Raw genomic sequence first — 22,445 nt, 5'->3', positions numbered from 1 at the left:
TAGACGTTGAATCAACATATTTTCAACTTATTTTTGCAATGATCAGTTCCCAATCACGCCGACCATTACGCCAAGTAGGACAATCATTTAATCTCTACCCGTTATATCCTGCAAGCATTTAATAAAACCTGTACAGCTATGTTGTTCTCCTATCATCCCCTATTAGATTTACATCATCAGTATACGCCACATCCTGGTGAAGACCGTTCAACTCTAGAACCTGGTTGCTACCATTGATTTTCCTTGAGCGTACTACAGAACAAAGTTGAATAATAATAACAACAACGCATCTCATTGTTTCAGGCCATTCTTGTCAGAAAGGCTCGTGGACAGGAATTTACTTTGGAATGAATTTAAACATATCTTCCTCGAAATTCTGTAAGAATGTCGTGCAGTGTTTCCCTTCTAAACGATTCGTAGGCTTTTCTAAATTTAATAAATAATTGATGTACCAAGGTATTTACTCCTATTTCTTTTCGAGTACGTATTTGTTGAATGGTAAATATGTGGTCGATAGTACATCGATTTCGTCTAAATCCACATTGATAATTAATCTCCAATAATTTCATCTGCGTATAGGATCAATCTTGCTAATAGAATGTTTGAGAAGATTTTATACGACAGAAGAGAAATGTCTTGAATTATTACGGTACAATCAGTTTTATCGCTTGTTTTGTGAATTGGAACAATGATTGATTCTTTCCATTCTTGTGGCAATTCCTCCTTGCTCCTGATGAAGTGAATAGGTGTGTGTACCTTTTCTACATTTTTTCCCCTCCAGCTAAAATTAACTCAGCTGGAATGTCGTCTACACCAAGAGATTTGTGTTACTTTAATTTCCTTTAGCGATTTCTATTTCTGTTCGGTTAGGCTCTGGAATAGTTCTGCTGCATACATTTTCCTTTCTCCACGAACATTAGTTTTTGACTGCGTGTTAAGCAAATCGTCAAAGAAATCTTTCCATCTATTCAAGATGCTATCTGTATCAGTGATAATAGTTCCGTCGGCTTCCTTTAATACATAAGCGCGAGATTGATAGCCTTTCTTTAATTCATTGATGCCCTTGTACATGTCCGGATGTTTTTGTTTCTGTTATTATTTTCAAGTTCATAAATTTTAGCTTTCAAAAATTCGCGTGTCTTTTTTCTAAGAGTTTTGGAAGTTTGCCGTCTGGTACGGAATTTTGTACAGTTATATCGTTTGGATTTGGTAGCCAACGCAGATTTGCTCGTTTTCTCTTCTCTTCTGGTTCAGTGCATTCCTGGACGAACCGTGAATTGTTCCTATGTATTTTCGTGTGCCCCAATTTCCCTTTTGTTGAAATTTTAATGTTATCCCTAGATTCAAACCAAGTATCCTCAATAATAGTGCATTCCAAACCTTCTCAAATCGAGAACGTATTCGGCACTTTAATTTGGTATTCCTTTCTCGACTTACCTTCCTCTAAGTTGTTTAAGTTAAACCTCTCCGTATTCAGATGTAGAATATTTAATTTATTCAATGATAATATTTCTCTTACTATCGCTGCTACCAGTTAGTGATCAGAGTCCCAGTCAGCTCCTCTGAGCGACTGAACATCAATTATGCTCGACTGTCTTCTATCTAGTAAAAAGTGATCAATCTGATTGTCTTTTTTCCATCCGGTGAAGTCCAAGTATATTAATGAATGTTGCGATGTGGGAATTTCAAATTTTCATGACAAGATTTTGGATGTTGCAAAGTTCACGAATCTAACGCAGTTGTCAATAATAACTTGGTTTGATATTAAAGAAAGTAATTTAAAATTCTTAACGTATTTAATTTTTCGACATTTTTCCCTCGATGTTCAACGAACTTTCCAAACGATTCTCCAGCTTAGCAATTCCCTGGCGAAAATTGATTTCTTCCAGACTTTCAAAATACTCGTTTACTTCTTGTATAACCTTTTCATTTAATTCAGTTTTGTCCGGCCAGAAAAGTGTTAAGTTTAGGAAATAGATGGTAGTTCGAAGGAGCTAGATTTGGTGAATAAGTAGAATGCGGAAACGGTTTAAATTGCAGCTGGGCCAATCTTTGCTCAGTGACACGACTTTTACCCTGCGCTGGAGTAAGTGAACGTGGCACCATTTTGCGCAATTTTTTTCCCATGTACAGTTCATTATGCAAAATGAAGTAACCCCACTCAGTTCAGATGCTTTTGGGTTCTGCTAACTCACGCTCTTTCATTCACTCGTCGGATAAAACCAAATGGTGAACTTCCGAAACACTTCTGTTTAGGAAACCGTCAAACAACGAATTACTGTCCGAATGACTTGAGACAAAAGACCATTTCTGCCCTGTCGCGACAAAACGCTGTAACTTTGGCGGAGCAGTTTTGAGAAAAAGAGTCGTAAAGTCGCCACAGACCGGCTAATTTCCTACTTACATCGAAATTCTCTTTGGTATATTTTCAAAAGTATTTGACTCAGCTCAATGCTGGGCCTGGTGAACATAAATATCGGTGTCGGGAAATTGAAAAATGCTTATAGCGACAAAATAATGTAACTCAAGTTACAGCGTTTTGTCGCGACACGGCAGATTTATTCATAGAAAGGAAACTTTATGACTACATATAGGGATGACGTTAGCGCCATCTATCAGTATGCGAACCAAGTTACTTATCAAACTGTCCTCTTATTATCTACAATAAAATTAAGACTAGTTTAGTGTAATTTAGAAATATTACCTGCACCATTATGATAGGTCCACCATTTCCATATAATAATGGCTTTACTCTTTTCATTAGTACATCAAGCCATGATGTAGCAGCTTTGAGATAATCTGGAAATGCACACATATACGCAATGCTAATGAGTAAACTGGTATGTCACACATGTTAATCCAATATGTTTTAATATCGTCATTGCAAGAACCTTGCTACATGGTTTCACAAGGGGAAAAAATTGAAAAATAAATGTCATTACTATGTCCATTGGATCTTAACTTAAGACCAGAGATAGACTTGTTTCCTAGCAGTATAATTTTGTAAATAATATTTATTTAAACCTGAATTTAAATTTAGTCAAAAATAAATCTTTTGTTTTCTAGTTTATGTTCCTCAATCTTGGCAGCTATTATTGTTTGAAAATCTTCGGTGTCATCTCATTTCGTCAAATGATCTTTAGCCGTTTCTCTTAATAAAATAAAAGTTTGAGAAGTTTTATCACAAGCTACAAAATGAAAATAATGCCTTGATGGTTGCCATTTTAGACAGAACGACAACAAAACAGTTAATCTTTTTTTTTTGAGAGAAATCCTCATACTCAATATTACATGTTAAAAAGTGCCTGCATGCGCTTCAGAACTCAAGTGAGATTTTAAAGTTATTCATAAGAATGTATTTTGCCATAACATTTCAGTATGATTACTTATTTATCTTATATATAAAAGAGAACGCACAAATCCTTTGTTCCCTCATCACGCTAATACGGCTGAACCAATTTCTTTCATTTTTGGGGGGTTATTAGGATTTGGACCCTAGATGGTTTTTATCATATCACTTTAATTTTCAATTACCAGTGTCTTGAGATAATTGACCATTCAAGTGTCCATAACGTACAAATCCTTTGTTAGTTCATCATAGGTAAAAATAAACGTATTTATATGCAACCCGCATGACCGTGTCACTCGGCGGGTTAACATAAATGACAGGCGATATAATGTTAACATTTACTGCAATCTACTATGGTTTTTATCATATCACTTGAAAGCGAAAAAGTAAAAATTATCTAATTAACAAGGTTTATTGCGTTCCGGGGTGACCCCAGCGAAGCGGGGTGAACGCTGCTAGTATTAAATAATTACAAGATGTCAGAAGAGGTCTTTGGTTTAATCTTCGTACCTAAAGAGTCTATATTATGCTCCTAACCACCAATTGTTCTGCCGCTCCTGAACCCATCGACTGACACGGATCATTCAGTCGAACCTGTGTCGTTTGAGAACCTAAGCCCTTATGAGCTAAATATGCATGTAGATCATAGTTAATACAAATAACCAGTTTTCCAAAATTGGAGAGGATTTTTTTTTTCTCTTTTGAGACAACATTTTGTCAGATTCAGAGTAGAAAGATCAGAAGTGAGTAGTTTGACGATTAGCAAACCATTAATTCGCAAAGACTAATTGGTTATTGTTTACGCCATCAGTTCGTACTCTAAAGGTAATTAATCAGTTTCTATTTTCAAGTGTGATTGATTTCTTTAATTTTTGATAGCTCCTTACATCTATAATATTTGTATACATATATCAAACTGTGGGCCGCAGTGGCTCAGTGGTAGAGCGTTCACCTCTGGTGCTTGAGATCCCGGGTTCGATCCCAGCCTCCGCCAAGTGAACTTTGTGGTGGACAAACACCGTGTGCGTGGATTTTCTCGGGGTTCTTTCGTTTCCTCCCACGTTCCTCATTCCACCATTTCATTCATCACTCATCATCACCGTCTCCTTTAGCGTAACCGGCATAACTGTGGGACGTAAAACTCACAGATTTCATTTCATTTCTTATATCAAACTGTTGCAAGTATTGCAATAATAAATACTTGCTCACGACAAGTATTTAGAAAGGGGAAAGATATTTACGTAGAATATGGTTAGAGAACAAGTTATATAGCTTTTGCTTGGTTACGTCAAAATTATATACGTTTACAGTGGCGGATCCAGGATACGATCAAGGGAGGGGCTAAACCATAATTTGCCGTTTTATCCAGTGTAAAGCTGAATTGGAGCTCATTTTATCCAGTGTAAACCTGAGCGTCAAGGGGGCTATAGCTCCTTATCCCCCCTTTGATCCGCCCTTGTACGTTTATATTTTATATTTGCTTCTGTGAAATTCTAAATTGTATTAAAGTGCATTTCTGGTATTTGCTATTGATATACAGTAATTTGCTTGATGTCTAACATTACAAGTGGAGGATACTGCTTAAATACTATAGCAGTAATCTACCAAGAAATATATATAAATAAAATAATGTAGCATACCCTTGACGTAAGTTAGTTTTCAGTATCTTTGCATACAGCATAATTTTAACCAATGGTTATACAACATTGGAAGTCAAAGTTTATAACAATAAAAGATGAGTACTTAACCTGGATCATTCGTTCGCAGTTGTATTTCTGGATCTGCTAGCAACCAAGGTGGAAATCCTCCCTTGAAAACAGAGAAAATATTTAAATATAGTCAACATTCGATGGATTCATTCACAAAGTCACAACGACAGACCATCTAACAACATACCTAACTATTACCAATAAGAACACAGACAAAAGGCGTGTCAGGAAAGTGAAAATACGAACGTCAATGACAGTGCACAAAAACCACCAAACACTTGTTGATTCTCACTATCAGTGTCAGTTTCTGGATCTCAAATTGCAGAATTCTACCATCACCTCCTGAACCATGTTATAATTTCCTCCTTGATCTCGTCATCGTCGTGGAAGCATTGTTCAGCAAGGAGTTTCTTCAAAGAAAGAAAGAATGAAACTCACTTGTTACAAGGTCTGTGTGCTGTATGGTAGGTGATCAAGGAATTCCCACTGGAATCTTGCAAAGAGCTTTTTGGTGACATAACCTTCGTGGACCATAGCGTTTTTATAAAGCAGGCTAACTCCACGCCATAACACAACCCTCCTTTTTAATGTATTACATGTCGAAGCTGTTCCGAGGTCTGGCAGTGTGCTGCAGCAGCAATGTTAATCCCAGAGGCTGAAATCCACCAACAAGATGTTGTGTTTCTTTTATAGAAAACTCATGACATCAGCCTGCGGGATGAAATGATGTTTTGAATTTTCTTTTTTAAATTTGGAGAATGGGTATGCCACCATTGCAGTGACAATTTCTTGGATTCAGGCATAAGGTGATAGACCCATGTTTCATCTTGTGTCACAAGTGTTGAGGAATGTAACTTCTTCGTCTGCGTAGCGAGTAAAGATGTAGAATACGACACCAATTTTTTTTTCGTTTTGTGTTCAACATTTTGGACATCCATCGAGCACACATTTTTCGATGCCCCAGTGTTACGATAATGGCTTCATGAAACGTGTTTCGTGATACCATGGGAAACATGACACCCATTCTCTTGTTGTCATACGCCTGTTTGCACACACTTGTTCTTCAGTTCTTATAAGATCATCAGAGACCACAGATGGCGCTTTTTCCCTTTGTTCGTTGTGAATATCAGTCCTACTTCCAGCATAGGTACGACACCTGACAATTTGTAATGCCTCCATAAATAGCCATGAGTATCCTGTGGACATTCACCTTTTGCCTGGAGGTACTACTGTATATCACAATGCACTCTTCAATTTGATGGGATTTTATTTCTCCACTGTCATTTCCAAGACATGTAGCTTTCACAAGATCCACGATCGGCGCAACATTGCCGAATATACGTTACTGGAAAGAGTCAGGATCAAGGTTACTGTCAGTGGGGCCAACTTATGCCCTATACTATTTACGCTACTGTATATATGCATTATATCTTTACTTTCCTGTCATGCTTCATATTTACCGAAGCTTATTATTATTATTATTTTAATATTTTAAGAAGAAGAAACCAAGCGTGAAAATCTGCAGGATTTAAATCCAACTAAATCCGAAGAATAAGTAGTATATTTCAAGATAGTAATGGAACTAACTTACTGTGAATTACTCTCAGGAGTATTTTAACCACAACATATAAATAAGATAAAGGTAAGATTAGCATAGACTCTTTTAAAAGGGTATATGTACTTCGTTTCCCTTTTAGGAATTGCAGTAATTTACGTAATTCCTTGTTTTTATCATAAACTCTTCAAATGTACTATTTTTTAATTAACTCTCTCCATAACCTTTATTTATTTTATCACTATTATTGTTGTTTGTTTATGAACAATATTAGTAACATAGTTTCCACAATTCAATTATGAGACCAACTTCTTTCACATCGTATTTCTACGTTTTGTGCGTCACCGGACGTGAGTCAAAAATTACCTTCAACATAGACGGAAGAGAAATGCTGTTTCGCCGTCATCGAATTTCGAGACCATGTCTTCTGCATCTGTGTGAGACGTGGACCTACAGCTTAACGTGGGAGCCAAACCAGATGAGCTCACCTGGAGCCGAACCCTGGTCATCCGCCCGCTGACCATACAGCTAGCAGGTAGTTCTAATGGCTTCACATTTTTCACTCAAATTTTGCTCCTCAGAAGTCACAATTTCATATTATTACCTTGTGCAAATTGCGCAATAAACGTATATCACTTTCACAAATTGGAGTGAACAAGTAGAATATTCTCTTCCTCCTGTATTCACTCAATCGCCGGGGATAAACTAATGTTCACGGCGAGGAAGATCAGATTTTTGCACTTAATGCAAAGCAGCTGCCATCAGGAAGATGGATATATTTGTTTTCAATAAATTTTCTTGAGGACAGAAGCAGGTAGAAGTGACAAACAATATGGTAATCAGCGATCTACATGCGAGGAAAATGTGTAGAATGACTAATGGTGTCATACGTACTGCAACTCCCAGAGATTACGTAGCCTTTCGTGTAGCTTACGGAGGGCATTATCATGTAACTACACAATGATTCTGTGGTGTTGACATGTTCCGAATACTTACGAAAAAGTCAAGAAACTAGTCTGAATTCGAAGTATGTCGGTAGCCATGGAACAGATGTTCAGCGTTGTATGCTGGAGTGGAATTTAACTACCAGGTACCACGATACTTTACAGTGTTATTTTCAGTATTGAAATGAACCACTTTAAATTTCCTATAGAAAATTATTGAGTTGTTAGTTTTTTATGTTCCGCTTTAACATAACTGTCTTCAATAACAAATACATGAACATCTACTTGTATCCTGTAGGTAAAACTGAAAGGTAGGGTTTCCAATTTCTATGGATAGACATGAGTAATGTTCCTGATGAGAAGATTTATTATTCGAATTCCACATTAAGATGCAGATTTACGTCTCATAGCTATAGCCTCATTGCTGAAAATAGATGTTAAATAAACCAACTATAAAGTAATATATGAACGACACTCTTCAAAGCATAGCATGCCTTCTTGTTTATCAATGTTTTGATGTATTATATCTGATGTGTTTGGAGCAGTTATTTTGGGAAGTGAGTTTCTTTCTAGATTAGGAAAGTGAGAAGTTTCTTTCGTTCGGATATCATGAAGACTACCTCGTCTTGTACCTAAATGAATACATTAACTATAGTCTTGAAACACTAACTTTTAACAGGAAATCGAAATCTCGAAAATTTTCTGAGTATACCAGTATATTTGTCGTATTTAATAATCTATCAGCTTTAGCACTGAAACAAAGTATTGATAAAAGTTACGTGTTATACCAACTGTTTTTCGAGAGGAGCAAAATTAACACTCACTATGAAAAGAAGCAAATACACATCGTTTTCCTAGCCTATTCTATGTGGCATCGGGCATTTAATTGGACTCACAAAATATACAATTTTAGCATTCTTCAGTACAATTTTCTTATAAGCATTCAAACGTAATACTAATTTTTTTAAAAATATAGTATTCAATATTTACCAAATCTCTTTCTGCACATATATAAGGACCAACTCTCAAAATAACAAACAATTTTTCTTCCTCTGCAGTGAGAATGAATCTTATAATATCCAGGTCACCACTAAACTTGTACACACCAGGTTGAGGTTCATGTTGGCTCCACTCAACATAGCTGTGAAAGATATATTTTTACGTTAAATTTTAATGGAAATCATATAAGGAAAGAACACTAGAGAGTCTGTATAAATTTAGTGTAATAATTTATTTTTTCTTCTGTGTACGAAAAAAAAATTCCACTTTTCAGGAAGAAATTGCTGGCGGGAAAAAATTACAGCACTTGCCGATTAGAATGAGAAAATCACTCAACAAGTTCATCTAAGATGACGACTTTGAGAAAAAATTGAATCTAATACGAATTTTACATGATGGGTAGGTAAACAATAAGATTATCATGTATTCCTATAGGAGTCTCCCTTAATTTCTTAGATCGATTGGTCACTATTAGCTTTTCGCTAAAAGTTATAGTGAGCTACGAATCTTTAGTTTAAATGTTCGAGCCATTTGCTGAGCTTTACATTTTTACTTAGCTCTACGCTGAGTTGCTGGACTGGACATAGCACACAGTCACAGCGACGAATGTGTCAAACCCGTGTTGTAGGAAACTCCAGGGGAAATGTTGACCCTCAAGAGACAATTTATATACTACCTGAATTGTGAATACACAGTAGTGAATATACAGAATTTTTTCAAGTAAAATTATTTTTAAAATGTTATCCATATGATGATATTCGTTTCATGGCGTCCGGCACTGTAACGATCCGAAGTGATGGTCTCGTCACAACGAAGGACGATATGATGTATCAACCGCACCATAAATCACCATACCAGCAACAACATCTTTAGTAGTATCGGAAACTATCCTGGACCTTTGATCTAGATTAAACCAATATCCTGACCTTTTACGATTGTCAAATGGTGCGTCCATTTTTAAGCAAAAATGACAATCCGATGCAGAAAATTTTTACGGTTAATCATTACACTCAAAGAACTACACACATTCAGGTGGTGATTTATGTTGGCCGGTGGCACCCATGATCCCAACCTTTTCACTTTACAAATTGCACGAATCAGCCGAACGACAGTAGTATGATCTATGCCTAACTCGTCTCCAACGGAACGAACACTCATCTAACGGGTCGCTTCCACTGTGTTCTAAAGGAGCTCATCCGAATATTACCAGTGGCCATGAGGCTCATTTTGTAACGCTGTGTCATCGGAACGAAATTAGATAAACTAACTACGGCTGGTGCGTCTATTTGCCATTCCTAGAACAAATGGTCATTCATGTTTTTTTTTGCGTCTTACTGTGCAGAATATCCCAATTTGAACTCGCAAATAAATAAATAAATAAATAAATAAATAAATAAATAAAATAAATTCAATTGTGTGTTCTTCATGGTGCACTGTTATACGACCCCGTTTAGCAATGTACTTTCTTGTGGTTGACTAGGTATCTCAGCCAATTTGTTGGCCCTGTACAAAGTTTGTGACGTTCGACACATGACCTTAATCTATCTCTGTGTTATGTTTCTGAGGTGTTTCCCACAAGACGTCAGTGCTTTCCCATTATGTAATCGTCCATAATTGTTATGAAATGAAATTTCTAGTTTTACCCCCACTTTTATGACAGAAAGCCTAAAGGAGATAGACGATTAATGGAAGTATGGATGGAATGACAATGTGGAAGGAAACAGTAGAATCCTGAAAAATCCATGTACAGGGTGTTTATTCACCACAAACTCACATGAACTGGAATCGAACCAGGGATCCCTCTAGGTGAGCGGTCTACCACTTCTTTTTTTAAAAAATGCTAACTCTTATTTTCTCGTTTTCTCACTTCTCAGAAATACCAGACTAGACACGGATATGAACACAAAATCACCGCGAACATGTTCTCAATACAAACGTGGACTTTAAACAAAAAAAAAAAAATCCATTTATTTTGTGAAAATAAATAAACAAAGAAATAAGTTGCAAAAATAAGCGTTACTTCTTTTATTCAGAAAGAAAACGAGGTTTCATTTGTCATCAAACAGATAGCTCTGTATACCAGTATTATGTCTTGTGAATAATGTGGCGATATACGTAATCATCAGCAGTTGTAATTCTTTCCTTCCTATCATCAGACGTCAATCTTTGTCGTCACGAAAAATACTTAAAAGAAATAGTAAATAAAATTAGTTCATATCTGAAGTTAGATTCTAAAAACATTCTTAAGCTGTAAGAAAACATCTGATGAATTATAGGGATTTTATAAACACTGTTACTACTGGTCGGGAATACTAATATATTCCAGACATTAACTAACTAACTAACTAACTCAATGGCCTATGGAACCCGGAGGTTCAATGCCGCGTTCACAAAAGCTCTCCACTGACTTCTATCCTTAGCTAACTGCATCCAGTTTCTACTCTGTATTCCAATCTCTGCGAGATCCATCTTAGTATTGTCCTCCCATCTGCGCCTAGGTCTTCCTATTAGTCGTTTTCCGATTGGTCTTCCTCTAGCTGCATGACCCGCCCATCTAAGCCTCCTAGACTTGACGACCCTCACAATGTTGGGTAAACCATATAAATTATGTAGTTCCTCGTTATGAAGTTTCCGCCATTCCCCATTCTCGTTCCTCTTGGGTCCGAATATTCGTCTCAGGATCTTGTTCTCAAATACTTTCAGTCTATGTTCTTCCCTCAGAGTAAGCGACCATGTTTCGCAGCCATACAGAACAACAGGCATGATTATCGTTTTGTATATTTTAAGTTTCAAATTCCTCGACTGAATTCCCGACGCCAAGAGATTTTGAACCGAATAGTAACACGAATTCGCTGCTTTTAGTCGACATTTAATTTCTCCGTGAATATGATTTTCCTCTGTTAATATTGATCCTAGATATTTGAAAGTGTTCACTTTATCAAAAGTATTATTTAATATTTTAACGTATCCATAATTTGCTGTATTCCGGTCCCGACGTACTTCCATGTATTTAGTTTTCTCTGCATTTAATATTCCAGACATTAAGGGGAGAAAAATCTTCTTGGGCTTTACAAATTAAATTTCGTATTTAGCTTAAAGTTATACCAAAATTAAAAATTGTCGTAAATCCATTAATGTAAATCTATTCTTGGCTGAACTACATTGATATCTACAAAAGCTTTTAAGGTTGAATGGAAAATTTGGTACAAAATTAGCTTCTTATATAAATATATAGAAGTGTAAATAGAGCAAGGAAGTATAAATGCAATATTAATCTATATATATAAAATTGAAAATCACTATGTTTGTGACTCTAAATCTCCTGAACCGCCCGACCGATCTTAATCAAATTTGTAACATGGATGAGGTTCGAGGCTGGGATGGTTTTAGGCTATTCACTTTGATGATAGAACTGAGGGCTGGGGGAGGGGGTATAAAAATAAATAAAACTTAATAACTCCTGAACCACTCGACCGATCTTGATCAAATTTTCAACATAGATGAGGTTCAGGCCTGGAATCGTTTTTATTATTTAAATTTTACGGAGCAATGTAGGGGAGGAGAAGGAGGGGGAGATATATAAAAATCAATTTATATAAGACTGAAAGTGACAATTTTTGTAACTTAATAACTTTTGAACTATCCGGCCGATCTCAATCAAATTTTCAAGATACATGAAGTTCGGAGGGGGAGGGGGACGTACAAATAGAAACTATTAAAACCTAATAACTTTAGAATCGTCCAACCAATCTCGATCAAATTCTCGATCAAATGAAGGTCGGGCCTTGGGTGTTTTTTTATCGTTTCACTTTGACGAGCCAACGTAGGAGAGGGGGAGGGAGGAGATATATGTTAAAAAAATAAAATTAAAATGACTACCCTTGTGACTTCATCACTCTTGAACCACCCGACCGATCTCAATCAAATTTTCAACATACATGAGTTTAGGGACAGGAATTACTTTAGGCTATCCACTTTGACGATGCAAGGTAGGAAAGGGGGAGGGGAGAGAAATTTAAAAGTGATCAAAAATGACAAATTAGTGTTGAATCCATAGTTTTCGAGGTCGATGAGAGAAACAGTGACTCTTCTGATGCTTTTTGAATCCAAGTTCAGCCATGATAGTTGGGGAGCGGGAGGGTACAACGTAGGGGAGGGGGATATACTTTTAAAAATGATCGAAAATGACTAATATTAGTGTCGAATCCATAGTTTTAGCAGTAGCTGAGATTAACAGTGAAAATTCTGATGCTATATGCCGCAGCACGGAGGAGGTGGAGGGGGAGCTATATATAGTAATGATCGGAAATGACCAATATTAGTGTATAATCCATAGTTTTCGGGATCATTCAGAAGACCAGGAACATTTCCGATCCGGTTTAAATCCAAATTCAAACCCACAACTTGGGGGAGGAAGAGATACTTAAAAATCGACGAAAATGACCGATATTAATGCTGAATCCAAATTTTTTGGTGTCGCTGAAATGAACGGTGACACTTCCGATGCCATTTCCCGCAACATGGGGAGGGAATATATATATAAGTGGTCAAAAATGACCGATATTAATGTTGAATCTGTAGTTGTTGAGGTCGCCGAGACGAACAGTGACACTTCTGATGCTGTTTAAATCCATTTTCAGCCCCGACACTTGGGGGATGAGGAGGGGTGACATACATTAAAACGATCGAAAATGAGCAATATCAGTGTGCATTTAAATTATTTATTTCAAGCCAGCGAAAGAGTAATATATGCTAGTAATATATAATTTGTATAATAACATTAAATAAGACCATTAAACAATGTAATAGAATTTAAAGCAGTATGGTCCATAATTTTGCAGTCAAATACAACAAATTAATGAACATATCTCAAATAAGTTGTGTCTAACTATATTTTAGAATATTTTAAACTTATAGTCACCAATTTGCTTAATGCCATCACAAATAATACCAGCATACAGCTTTTACACTTTCCACAATACTTTTACGATTAATTTTACAGGGTTTAATTTTGACACATACATTTGTTAACATTTGACACTTCAGTTTCGATGAGTTTTGATGAAACTTAATCGCCAAGATGGACTTCAAACGAACAGACCAGTTCCAAGATACAACGCTACGGAAGCTATTATAGCGTTGTTCATAAACACAGCAAATTGAGTGTATCTTTTTAAAGATACAAATTCATAACATCCTACAATGTTAGAACCAGTGTTAATTTGGTTTATGGGCGCCATTAAAATGTTTGTACCTTGGACAGAAATCTCCTTGTATGACGAGAGTAATGAATGAAAAAAGTTTTTTTTTGTTTTGTTTTTTTTGTTTTTTTTTTTTAATGTATACCAAGGGAAGGAAATGTGATTCAAATGTTTTACCCAGAATAGAGTAAATAAATCAAGTTACAGAGATTAAACGCCACATAAAACCCCTAATTAAAAATAAGAGGATGTGTATCCCAGCATTTTTTTAAATTTCTTTTTAAGGGAAAGAGACATTTTCTACTGTTTTTCCTCCATATTGAAAGCACTGTTGTCTGTTATTTGTGATCGCATCACAGAAAAATGGCTGAAAACTTTCAAAATAATTTTGGAACATCTCAAGCTATCACTACTTTGATTAAAGGGCATATCTCAAAGGAGTATGGGGTTCAAAATTAATGAGGTAAATAGAGTATATCATGATCTTCTCAAGTTAGGAAGTTGCAATTGCTATATATATATATCTAACTCTTCATTAAAAATAAGCAGACACGTGGACTACCACTTCCCAAAATTCCGGTTTTAAGTGGGTGGAATTTGCAATTTCTATATTTTTTTCGCCACACTGGTATAGACGCCTGTTCTTTGTGATTGCATCACATTAAACGGCTTACCTATTTAAAATGAATCTTAGAATATAAATCCTGCCTCAAGGTTTTTCTCATGTTACCTTGATTACGGAAGCACTTCGAAATATGCACAAAAAATGGAGTATCTTATGAGCTTTTATAATTGCACTTTCATTCAAATGATAATAGTTCAAATATTTTTCATGAACCTGTTCTCTTCGTACAAAGAACGGACATTTTAACTAGTTTTCTTTTAAAGCCTTAGAAACAAAAGTACTTGTTACACTTATTATTTATCCTTTCATTTATAAGACAAAATATAAAAACTATATATATATATATATATATATATATATATATATATATATATATATATATATATATATATATATATATATATATAGGGTTATTTTGTGGAATATGGGCAGTCCGATAATATGGGCAGAACTAAGCTTTTCATAGTACCACTGGAAGAGGAATTAGGTAGAAACGAAACCTGGTAGTTGGGAACACTGTGTAGAGTATTGGCACAACGAAGAGACAGCATCGTGGTGTTCGGCTTCAAGTTCGTGGTATTTTGAAAGAAAAAAGGTAAGCAATCTGCATATTTTCTATTGTATATTTTATTGTTTGTAAAATGTAAGGTATTGCAAATAAGAGATTCACGCGAAATAAATGTTTGGGTAGAAAAATCACCTTGGTGAGTGTAATCTGTGAACATTGCATCATAGTTATCCGAAATTGGAGGGAACTCGTACGATGTCTTCTTGCTGCAGTGTTGCAACTTACTAAATAATATCACTATGGGGAAAATGAGCATATACGTTTTGTATAAAACGGGCAGATGCATTGAACATAGGATAAGTACATTTTGGAGAAAATCAAATAAAAGGATTCGCATAGTTAACAAGTTCTTCATCATGAAATAATACAGTCATATTTGAAAATATATATTTTAAAAATTATAAATAAATTTACTAATTTATTTTCTTCAATATTGTACTTAAGTAGCCTTACAACTTGACTTCTTTCTATTCAATTCGCTCAGTGGTCACAACACTGGAGAATTAATCCTTCGATACAATCCTTAGCATTAATTTTTTATTAAGTACTAAATGTGAAAATATATAATCTTGAATCGAGCACAGGATCCATAATATTAAAAGTGACCACATGCGGTTAAAACAATCGAATAAAATATTGCAGTTAATGCAGCAAACAAGCAGGTTTGAATTGTTGGCACTTGTTCAATAACCCAGCCGGGTGTGTTTCCCAAACATTGCGACTGTAAGGTAGCGAGAAAAACGAAAACATCAAGTGAGAACTAATTAACATAGCTCATGGCCGCTAGTGTTGCTCACGAGACAAGACGAGACGAGACTTGAACATGTCTCGTCTTATCTCGTAAAATAGGTGTCTCGTCTCGTCTCCTCTCATCTTGCAAAAACAATGATAAAAATTTTCGAGACAAACGTGACGAGACGAGACAGGTGGAAGAAGGTATCTTCTCGAGTTTCAAAAGTCCTGTCTCGTCTCGTGGCCATCACTAATGGCCACAGCTCTTATAAGCACTGTTGAAAACAATAGCAGCTGATTATTTTTTGCTTTCACATTAATAAATGTTTGTCATTCTCTTCTCATTGTTTTAATTTGTTCCCTCTCCCTCGTCTTTTCGTATGTTATTTATTAGGCCTATTATGGTATTTTTTCATTGCAGATGGCTCATAAATATACCAGGAAATCTGACAGGAAAACATGGAACATCGAGTGCATGGAAATGGCTATTGCAGCTGTGAAGAACGGAGATTGTAACCAGTCAGAGGCGTCTCGAATATATGGAGTACCTCGTCAGTCACTTCAACGTTACCTAAAAGAGGACAGTGATGAACCGTTCGTTGTGGCTAAACTGGGACGGCAGTGCGAAATGGGCAGAGAAGCAGAAGCTGAGCTATGTCAACGTGTAAAAACTTTACAAGAACATGGCTTTGGAGTGACAAGAACACCATTGGCGTTTGAATTCATAGAAAAACTAAACGTGCCACACAAATTTAATAAAAATAAACGAATGGCTGGGTGGGAATGGTTGTATGGGATTCTTGGACGTCATCGTGATTTAAGTGTAAAGAAAGAGGAGAACTTATCACTGAACCGTGCTCTTGGGATGAACCGTCAAGCAGTGGGAGAATTCTTTACTCTCTTGGAAAATGAACTTACCGAACTTAACTTGCGTCAAAGGCCAGACAGAATATTCAATGCGGATGAATCTGGTCTGCAAATGAATACAAGACCAAGACATGTAGTTTGTGAAAAAGGGAAGAAGACTACCTACTCTATCAGTCCTAAAGAAAAAGGAGAGACAGTGACCATATCAGCGTGTTGTAATGCTGCGGGAAATTATCTTCCTCTCTTCGTCTTGTTCAAAGGTAAACGGCAAAGGCAGGAATTCGAAGACCATCTTCCTCCTGGAAGTCACATTTATATGACTGATAGCGGATACATAACTTCTGAGGTATTCTTTTCTTTCATCAAACAGTTTGTAGCGTATTTTAGTGTTACTTTAGACAACCCCGCGCTTCTACTTGTGGATGGTCACGACACTCATTGTAGTAACCCTGCAATGCTGACATATTGTAAGGATAATGGGGTGTACTTGGTGTGTTTTCCTCCTCACACAACTCATTGGCTGCAACCAACAGACAGGTCTCTCTTCAAACCATTGAAGAAATACTTTTATGAGTTTGCGCAAATGTTTGTGCGTAATCACCAGGGTCGCGATTTCACCAAACTTGAATTTTGTGACATATTTTCACAAGCATGGCAAAGGTCGGCACATGCAGCCAATGCCACCAATGGATTCCGTGCAACAGGAATTTGGCCGCTTAATCCATATGCAATTCCAGACGAAGCTTTCATCGGAGAAGACTTGGAATGTGCTATCCAAGCAGAGTCTTCGGCAAGACAATCTGCAAGCTCCAATGCAGAAACTTCACAACAACCTGATGAAATTTCTGGCTCCTCCGGCATGCAACGATGTCGCACAGGCTTACAGAGGCAACAGCAACACCTTCCTAGAACAACGCTGCCTTTATCAAGACCATCTGCTACAGCCAACCCAGCGAGTACTGCAGCAATTCATCGCAAGAAAGCTTCACAACAACCTGACGCGACTCCTGGTCCTTCCGTCATACAACGATGTAGCAAAGGCTTACAGAGGCAACAGCAACAAGAGCTTCCCCCCACAACACTTTTTTCATCACGTTCGTCAGATTCGTCGGTAAGTTTGGTGGAGGACCAACAGCAAAGTCAACCAGACATTCTTCGTTCTATTTCTCCTGTTCCGAAGATAAAGCTCCCAGCCAGGAGAGTGAACTCTCGACGTCGATGCACCAGAGAACTGACTAGCGACGCGGAAATAAATGAATCAGTTGTTAGAAAGAAAAACCGGGAAGAGAAGGCAAGTTTTCAGCCATCTAAACGAGGGAAGAAAGTAACAACGAGCAATAGTGTTCAATCGAAATGTCCTATTTGTGTCGTTGATTTTTATTCTGAAACAAATGGAGAAAGGTGGGTCGAGTGTCAGATGTGTGCGGTGTGGTATCATGAGTTGTGCGTTGGTACCGGGTCTCGAGGTGAGTTTATCTGCGTTAAATGTAAGACATAATCCAGACGTTGCAGTGAAACAATGCTCATTAAAGAACAACTGTACGTGGTGTATCCAAATATGAGCGTAGTTTGAGATCGTGGCTTTGATCTCTTATTATTTTCATGTTTTTTTCTAATTTAGTTTTCTTACTTTTTCATATTTTTTGTATTTTCTTTTCGTGAATAATGAATTAAAAACGAATTGGTTAAAACAATTATTATTATTATAAGCAAACAGTACGCCTGCCCATATTATCCAAACTACCTGCCCGTATTACACATATACTTCGATTAATATGGGCATTTGAAGTAAGGTTAGTATTTAATATTTCCTCGCAAGACCCTTACATATTGGTGAACATAAAATCCATGAAAGGGTAAGTAAGGTATCATTCTATGTTTCTGTAACATTTCTTGTCATATTATCTATTGATGAATATAAGTAATATTACATTTTGTTTTTTTATGCCCATATTCTCAAAATTACCCTATATCTATCTATCTATCTATCTATCTATCTATCTATCTATCTATCTATCTATATATATATATATATATATATATATATATATATATATATATATATATATATATGAATGTGTATATGTATATACAAGGGCGCCCATCAGGGGGGAAAGGTGGGGTGCTTGCCCCCTAGAGGAAATTGTACTTCAGAATATCGAAAATCCAATAGAATTTTTACATTAGTTACAGAAAATTTGAAACTATTTTTGAAACGTCGCTTATACTTGCCCCCCTTGGAAACCACAACATGGACGCCCTTGTGTATATAATAATTCAAAATGTTAAACTAAAATATGTCTCAATCGTTTAAAAACTTATTCTTTTCTATTACTATAAATAGTATTGTGCAGAACAATATGATTTTATTGAAATACATTTTATACTTAAGACATAAGTTTTCAGATAAATAAACATATTTAAAAATGTAGCTCCAACTGAAGATATTATTGTTTTAAATGTACATGCTCCAACTGAAGACAAGGATGACGATATAAAAGACAGTTTTTTACGAAGAAGTGGAACGGATATTTGACCAACTCCCGCGATACCATATTAAAATTCTATTAGGGAATTTCAATGCGAAGGTAGGACGAGAGGATATTTTCAAACCGATTATAGGGAAAGAAAGTCTGCATAAGGAAAGTAATGACAACGGCATTAGACTCGTGAACTCTGCAACATCCAAAAACCTAATCGTGAAGAGTACAAAATTCCCACATCGCGACGTTCATAAATACACTTGAACATCACCAGACGGGAAAGCACATAATCAAATTGATCACGTTTTAGTAGATAGAAGAAGGCAATCTAGCATAATTGATGTCCGGTAGTTTAGAGGGGCTGATTGTGACACTGACCACTACCTGGTAGCAGCGATAATACGAGAGAGGTTATCGTTGAATAAAGGTAATATTCATTGTCCGAAAATGGAGAGATTCAATTTAAAGAAATTAGAAGAGAGCCAGGTAAGAGAGAAATACCAGATTGATATTTCGAATAGATTCTCGGCTTTAGAAGATTCGGAGTGCACTAGTGTTGAGGATACCTGGATTGAAATTAGAGATAGCATTAAAATTTCAGCAAAAGAAAAATTGGGACACGCGGAAATACGTAGGAACAAACCATGGTTCGACAAGGAATGCATAAAACTAGCAGAGAAGAGAAAACAGGCAAAATGACGCTGGCTACAAAATCCGAATGAAATAACTACACAAAATTTCGCGGATATCAGGCGGGAAACTTCCAAAACTTTTAGAACAAAGAAACGATATTTTTTGAGAGCTAAAATTAAGGATCTTGAAGATAATAGCAAAATAAAAACATCCGGGACATGTATAAGGGGATCAGCGAATTTAAGAAAGGATGTCAACCTCGTGCTTATATATTAAAGAAATCTGACGGTACAGTTCTCACTGATACGGATAGCATCTTAAATAGATGGAAAGATTTCTTTGACGATTTGCTGAACACGCAGCCAAAAACTAATGTGCGTGGAGAAAAGAAGATACACACTGCAGAGCCGTACATTCCAGAACCCAACCGAATAGAAGTAGAAACCGCTATAAAGAAATTAAAGGAACACAAATCTCCGGGTGTAGATGAAATTCCGGCTGAGTTAATTTTAGCTGGAGGCGAAAAATTGTGGAACAAGATACACAAACTCATTCTCCTTATTTGGAACAAGGAAGAATTGCCACAAGAGTGGAAAGAATCAATCATTGTTTCAATTCATAAGAAAGGCGACAAAACTGACTGTAATAATTATAGAGGCGTTTCTCTTTTGTCAACATCCTATAAAATCCTTTCAAATATTTTATTAGCAAGATTGACCTCATACTCAGATGAAGTTATCGGAGATTATCAGTGCGGATTTAGACGAAATCGATCAACTATAGACCAAATATTTACCATTCGCCAAATACTCGAAAAAGAGTGGGAATACAATACCCCGGTACATCAATTATTTATTGATTTTAGAAAGGCGTACGACTCGGTTAGGAGAGAAACCTTATACAACGTTCTTACAAAACTTGGAATACCGAGAAAGCTAATTAGATTAATTAAGATATGTCTAAATGATTCCCAAAGTAAAGTCCGGGTAGGAAAATTTTTGTCCACGAGCTTTCACGTCGAAAATGGCCTGCAACAAGGAGATGCGTTGTCGCCATTATTATTTAACTTTGTTCTGGAATACGCTATAAGGAAAATCAAAGATAGCAATCAGGGGCTAGAGTTGAACGGTATTCACTAGGTTATGGCATATACTGATTATGTAAATTTAATAGGGAATGATAGGCGAACAATAGAAAGAAACGCAGAGATCTTATTAAACGCTTGCAGGGACATGGGTTTAGAAGTAAATGCAGGGAAAACTAAATACATGGAAGTGCGTCGGGACCGTAATACGGCAAATTGTGGATGCGTTAAAATATTAAATAATACTTTTGATAAAGTGGATACTTTCAAATATTTAGGATCAATATTAACAGACGAAAATCATATTCACGAAGAAATTAAATGTCGAGTAAAAGCAGGGAATTCGTGTTACTATTCGGTTCAAAATTTCTTGTCGTCGCGAATTCTGTCGAGGAATTTGAAGCTTAAAATATATAAAATAATAATCATGCCTGCTGCTCTGTATGGTTGCGAAACACGGTCGCTTACTCTGAGGGAAGAACATAGACTGAAAGTATTTGAGAACAAGATCCTGAGACGAATATTCGGACCCAAGAGGAACGGGAATGGGGATTGGCGGAAACTTCATAACGAGAAACTACATAATTTATACGGTTTACCCAACATTGTGAGGGTCGTCAAGTCTAGGAGGCTTAGGTGGGCAGGTCATGTAGCTAGAATGGAAGAAAGTAGAAACGCTTTGAAAGCCTTGACTGGAAGACCAATCGGTAAACGACCATTAGGAAGACCTAGCCGCAGATGGGAAGACAATATTAAGATGGATCTCGCAGAGATAGGACTACAAAGTACAAACTGGATCCAATTGGCTAAGGATAGAAGTCAGTGGAGAGCTTTTGTGAACGCGGCATTCAACCTCCGGGTTCCATAGGTCATAGAGTTAGTTAGTTAGATAGATAGAGGAAGTAGCTCCAAAATTTAACAATGGGAAGTAGTCATAAACAACAAAAAATCCATGTTTTGTAGACACTCTGTAATTTACCTTTTAGAACATCTTCTTGTCGCTTCGCCCGTTACAACTTAGTTAGAGCAATGTAATCTAGAAAGTAGTCAGGTTTGTTGGTTCATGTTGTAGACGATTCTTTTGGCATGAAGCAGGAGTTTCTTGATGTAGATTGGAAGTGTTAAAATCTACGAACTTAAGTTTTATCATTTGTATTTTACCCGCAGCTTACCATTCGACTATTTATTCACTAAATGTTTTTATCTTCTTGCAAGTTCGTGCAGAAGGACCGGAGTGTATATCTTTTCTGAACCTGGTGTATCAACTAGAAACTGAGAGGTAAAATGCTTTAACGTGGGAATTTTGTATTTCCAACCACAGAAAATTTCATCTAGTTTTTCTTTTAATACTTTATGACAATTTTATTTAAATGGGGAGAAAACATGCTAAATAATTAAAACTTTTTCTAAAACTTGATCTTTTAGTTACGAATTGGTATTCAATAGATAAGTAGAGATTTGTGGGAATCGAGCAACTTACGTTTGTACAGCGTTTAACCCAGCTGCTCTCAGCTTCCGCAGTCTGTCTCTCCAATAGAAAGATGGTACACGGTAATAGTGTAAGGATCCGGATACGTACCGAAAAGGTTCTCCATCTAGGATGAATTGGTTGTTGTTGTAATCGATACTGAATTCACGTTTAGCCTGGAACGAAAGAAAGCTTATTTTATAACTCTTATAAATCAAATTTTGAGAT

General features: G+C 36.4%; 1 protein-coding gene across 2 annotated transcripts in view; it reads right to left on the bottom strand.

Moving 5' to 3' along the window:
- LOC145671132 (beta-galactosidase-like) overlaps positions 1-22,445 on the bottom strand; it is a 101,081-nt gene that overhangs the window by 61,639 nt on the left and 16,997 nt on the right. For both annotated transcript variants that reach the window (XM_081739931.1, XM_081739930.1), the window contains exons 2-5: positions 22,230-22,393; positions 8,548-8,698; positions 5,098-5,158; positions 2,705-2,799 (exon numbers count right to left, since the gene is read on the bottom strand). In XM_081739931.1, coding sequence (XP_081596057.1) covers positions 2,705-2,799; positions 5,098-5,158; positions 8,548-8,698; positions 22,230-22,393 — 471 coding nt within the window. The remainder of the gene's footprint in view (positions 1-2,704; positions 2,800-5,097; positions 5,159-8,547; positions 8,699-22,229; positions 22,394-22,445) is intronic.

This window comes from Thermobia domestica, chromosome 15 (assembly GCF_964235325.1).
Source record: "Thermobia domestica chromosome 15, izTheDome1.hap1.1, whole genome shotgun sequence".
Taxonomy (NCBI): domain Eukaryota; kingdom Metazoa; phylum Arthropoda; class Insecta; order Zygentoma; family Lepismatidae; genus Thermobia; species Thermobia domestica.
This window is presented reverse-complemented; position numbering and strand designations above follow the sequence as displayed.